Below are 5,448 nucleotides of genomic sequence, written 5' to 3'. Positions count from 1 at the left end.
ATATGAGTCGGCCCGGGGCCTCGTAAATAAAGTACCTCATGTGATTTACAGCAAGGTGTTAAAGGTGTATTTCGAATTCCTGGGGACCCAAGAGAGTTCCGGACCAGAGGGAGTTCCTCCTTTCGGGGTCTTACAAGTCATATTCTTTGGCTTTGCCTTGTGGGTTGTGCTCTCAGGTAGAACACAAACATCTCTACTACTCTTCACACTTGGTTGAGCTGTGACTTGTACTCTTTTCAGACACTAAATAAGCATTTTCTGGTTCACTGCTTGGGCTCTAGGTGAACTAAATGTTATTTCAAATGGCTACAACAAAAAAGGAGGTGACAGAAAGCACAGGCAAGTGTTTCACGGGTTGAACTGACTGCTCCCTCGTTGAATTGATTTCTGCATCTGTGCTGAAGCATTCTTTCTAAATCCTGACCCTACTTATGCAAAATGAGAATCAGATGAATTCTGCTTGCTGGAGCATTAATAGTTAAGTATTCTTAAACAATTTGTCACTAGATAAAACACAAAAATCAGCAATACGGCAGATTCGCCCAACAAAGATAACTAGAAAATATGAATCAATGGTGTGTCATTTACTAAAACACTTTAATAGATAGAAATGGTTTTTGTTTTTGTTTTTTTTAAGTTGACGAAGATAGCATTATGTAGCCAAACAAAACAGAACGAAAAACAAAAACAAACAAATAAACAAAAAAACCCTCTGTCTTCATCAGATTGCCTAAAGTCAAGTTTATATGACATTTTCTTGATATGAGAGAGAATAGGCCACTGGGAATAACAACACCCCTGGGCAGGTGGTTGTGAGTTGTATATGAAAACAGACTGAGAAAGCCATAGACAGCAAGTCAGTAAGCAGTGTTCCACCATGACTTCTTACCTACCTTCTGATTCCTGCCTTGAGTTCCTGCCCTAATTTAACTCAGTGATGATGAATTTTAAAACGAAATAAATCCTTCTTCCCCAAGTTGCTTTTGGTGTTTTGCTCATGGTATTTACTAGAGCAGTAGAAAGCCCAACTAAGACAAATGGTCTCATAATTTTTCTTTTACATTTATATGCAAATGTGCATATTTCTTTCCATCTTTCTAATATAGATATTATTTTTTCCAACATGGATTTTATATACTAATTCTAATGACCATAATGTCTTCCAGGTCAATTTTCTTTCAGTTAAGAAATGACCATAGCATTTTATGACCTACTTATTTAACGTCAGGCTTAAAGATTATGTCTTTCTATTTTGTTGTTGAATTCTGTCACTAAAAGAGGTTTTACCAAAAGTTTAAATTAGAATCAACAGTACTTTCTTTTCTTTCTTTCTTTCTTTCTTTCTTTCTTTCTTTCTTTCTTTCTTTCTTTCTTTCTTTTTGTTTGTTTTCTTGTTTTGTTTTGTTTTGTTTTGTTTTGAGACAGGGTTTCTCTGTGTAGCCCTGGCTGTCCTGGAACTCACTTTGTATTCCAGGCTGGCCTTGAACTCAGAAATCCACCTGCCTCTGCCTCCCAAGTGCTGGGATTAAAGGCGTGTGCCACCATGCCCGGCCAACAGGGTTAGTAGTTTCTAATAAAAGTGCTTGAACCATACAAGCATTGTCTTAGCTACTATGGCTATCCATTGCCTAATTTTCAACACATTGCTTAAAGATAATTTGAAAATTAAAAATTATTGGAAAGATCATATTTGAGGACATACAACCTCCTTGTTTGGTTAAAGTCTCCTATACTAGTCTTGTATGGCAATAAGAAATACTGTAGCATAGATAGCTTAGCCAGTATAAATTTACACTTTCACAGTTCTGTAGTCTAAAAGTTCAAAGCCAACACTGAAAATGTTTACTTTCTTCTGATGTCTCAGTGCTTGCCTTGTAGATGTCCATTTCATACTTGTGTCATCCCACGTCCTCTTTTTTATGAATATTATTCCCTGTAGTGTCCTTTTTTAAATAGGTACCATTCTCTTGGCCTAGGATTGCATCATGTGATCTTCTTTATCTTTAGTTAGCCTCTTCAAAGAACTTGCCTTTGAATATGATCCCACTGGGATTTAGTGCTCCAATGTCCTTGGTAAGGACACAGTTCACACTCATACTTTATAGTATGAATGGTGAGTAATGATGTTCAGGGAAACAATTATAATGTACAGAAAAAGGTCTGGAAACAGGTAAAAAAATCCATAACCAACATTTAGACACAAATGTCTCTTTCTACAAGTAAGTAGAAAGTAAGAGCAAAGAGTGAAGAAATTGAACATGGAAAGCCAAGGCAGCATTGAGACGGAGCACCATGGCAACAGAAAGTGTGATGCCTCAGATGTTCAGGGAAGGAATTTTCTGCTGATTTCCTGGAATTTCTTTTCAACTTTTACCATATGCTTATTGTGTTTCTATTGTGCCAAAGACTGGCCATTTGGGATAAGAAATATTTATCGAAATTAAAATATAGATATAAAATAACTTTTATTAAATTTCAATAACTCTATTTTATGAAAAATAATAAATTATACTACATTTTAAAAAGAATAAATATTAGACAATAAACAAAACTATGATTAACATGAACTCAGTTTAGTTGATGTTATTAATGAGCACTGCTGGTATCAATTAAATAAAGATTTATGTGCTTAATTCTTTGTTTTATATGAGAACTTGGCTTCTTCTCTCAATAGTGCCATCATAAAATGAAACCTGATTCTACTCCTATACAGTAATAGGAGATAAAATTTATCTACACAGCACATTTGATTGTATCTAAACATGAATCACCCACTCATAGCTGTTTCCTAGCTCTCAGAGCTACAGCAGAACTGGACATTATTCATAACAAGGATGCTGCAGGTGCAGAAAACTCTACTTAATCCCAACACAAAAACATACCAACATATATAGAAGGTGGGAGTGGGAGCATGAATACTGTGTAAATAGAAAAGAGAATTGAAAGTATTATTTGAGATACATGAGAATCAGCTACAAAATTGGTCTGGTAGCAAACTTTCCATAAACTGAGTATGTTAATCTTGTACAAGATAGCAAATTCAAATTACTCCAAATTTCAAGTTCCAGTGGGATAACATTTTATGAAGCTTATAGGAACGGAACAAAGAACAGCATAATTTAAGACATTTTTCAAATACTGTAGTGGAAATGTCATGTGGAAAAATTACAGCAAAATAGAGGTGTCTCTGGTATAGACCTCAGAAGTTAACTAATGGCATTTTTAACCTTTGTTATGGCATAACTAAGGCATTTGTTTATATGTTGCTCAGGTTACATTCAAATAACATATTCAAAGGCCAAATAAACATTTCTGTACATTTTTGTTACTCATTTTTTTTAATGATGTAATCAGCTAACCTCAAAAACAATATATTCAGATTTTAGCTCTCTAATCATGGAGATTCTGAGAGAATAGTCATTCAGTATGTGTAAAAGAATGATGCAGAAAAGGAAAGCAGCTCTGCACAAAGGTGGGAGGAAGTGTTAGGAAAAGTCTGAAAATGGCTCTCTTGTGTTTGTCACCTTTCCTTGGATGTGCCACTCTGACAGCCTGCTCCTTCATGCCTTAAAATATTTTGCCATCCTATACATTGAAAAATAATTCTCAACCATTGAAATGCAAACCAGTTCAAAGGTGGCCTGTGACTAATTTCCCTTGGGTATTTGCCAGTGTTCTTTCTCTATTGGCAAGAATCCATTTGGATTCTTAATGACCCTTAATGAGTCAGATTCATTTCTTAACAAATATTCTTCTCATATATTTTTCTTTTGTTTTTATATGTGTTTTAATATTTATATATTTATAGTACCACATGGTGTGTGTGTGTGTGTGTGTGTGTGTGTGTGTGTGTGTGTGTGTGTGTGTTATATACATATGTGACAGGGTGAAAAACCTGTGTATGGAGACCAAAGGGCTATCAGGCATCCTGCTTTATTACACGTATCCCCTTGGGACAGGGCTGCTTACTGAACCTGGAGAAAATAGCAGACTAAAAGACTTTGTTATCCTGCCCAAGTGTTCATCCCCAAATAACTGGGTTTACAGGAACTTACCTAGCCATTCAGCTTTTTAAGCAGGTGCTTGGTGTCATTCTTATGCAGCATGGTCTTTTACCCATTTAGATATTTTCTTTCTCCCTGCCACCTTTCATACTTTTCTATATGTCTCCTTATTTTCAGTAATTTCATACATTTTTAGAATGAAATATGATCATATCTACTACATTTCCTCCTCTAAATCTCTCCATATAACCCCTGCATGCCCTTTTCCAATGTTCTCTCCCCACCCCCTCACCCCCACCTCACTACTTCCCCCTCTATTTCTCTCTTTCTCATGAAGTCTTCTTTATGCTGTCTATATGTGTACATCTGTGTAACCATCCACTGAATCATGGCAAACAATATCAGGGGCAATTTCACTTTTGACACAGCTATCCTTGAATAGGGAAATATCTGGGTATCTTTAACATATTCTGTTTTCTGTCACTCACATTTAATCCTTGCCATTTTAAAGGGTTGATTGAGTTTGATATCTCTAAGAAGGCCTAAGAAACATTTTCCTTCTTTTTAGCTTCAGACAAGCTTGACTGAGCCGATGACGTTATCGAAATCCATCTCTCTTCCTCGGAGTGCATACTGGCATCACATTACACGTCAGAACAGCGTTGGAGAAATCTACAGCTTGCAAGGCAAGTAGCTTTACACTGACAAAGCCTCACTGTCTGTCATTCACTTCCTTCTATGGGAGAATCCTACAAATTTCTGTGCATTTGCATTGATGAATCCTACAAATTCCTGTGCATTTGCATTGATTTCTTTTCTTATATTTCCACTTATCAACTTTCTCAGGGCACAAAAAGAACTCTGAAATTCACCATTACTTTTTTAAAAGCTATTGTTTTATACATGCATACTATAATATTGTTATAAAAAATTTTATGAGTGATAAGGAACAATATGGCAGAAGACATTGACTAAAATACTATATCAAGAACATTGTGGAAAGCTAAAAACCAAATTTGTAAAAGCTGAAATTTGTGTTGTTCTGTTTTACAAAAGACTTCATTTTCAACATCTTTCATTCTTCCTAGTATTATGTATCTGCTCAGGATCTGGTTTCAGGCTTGGTACTACAATGCTTCATAAGTTTACCCACAGAAGCTCTCAGGTGTACCCAAACTCTTATAAGGGGCTCAGTGGGGGGGGGGGAGATGTACAAAAGGATGGAGTGTGAATGCAATGACTTTTTGGTTTTCCCAATGATTGCATAACCAACATGGGAATGGTTCAATGCATGAGGGAACTAGAATGGTGTCAGACCCATCGTGTGGATACTTCATTCCTCCTTAGAATAAGGAACAAAATACCCATGAAAGGATATAGATGCAGAGACAAAATTTAGAGCTAAGATGAAAGGATGGACTATCCAGAGACTACCCCATCCGGG

General features: G+C 36.1%; 1 protein-coding gene across 1 annotated transcript in view; it reads left to right on the top strand.

Annotated features, from left to right (window-relative positions):
• Nucleotides 1-5,448, top strand: part of Dok6 (docking protein 6) — a 416,578-nt gene that overhangs the window by 325,190 nt on the left and 85,940 nt on the right. Inside the window, exon 7 of the mRNA XM_021214877.2 lies at nucleotides 4,573-4,690. Coding sequence (XP_021070536.1) covers nucleotides 4,573-4,690 — 118 coding nt within the window. The remainder of the gene's footprint in view (nucleotides 1-4,572; nucleotides 4,691-5,448) is intronic.

Source organism: Mus pahari, chromosome 15 (assembly GCF_900095145.1).
Source record: "Mus pahari chromosome 15, PAHARI_EIJ_v1.1, whole genome shotgun sequence".
NCBI classification, from domain to species: Eukaryota; Metazoa; Chordata; class Mammalia; order Rodentia; family Muridae; genus Mus; species Mus pahari.
The sequence above is the reverse complement of the archived record's forward strand: the minus strand, read 5'-3'. Positions and strand labels throughout refer to the sequence as shown.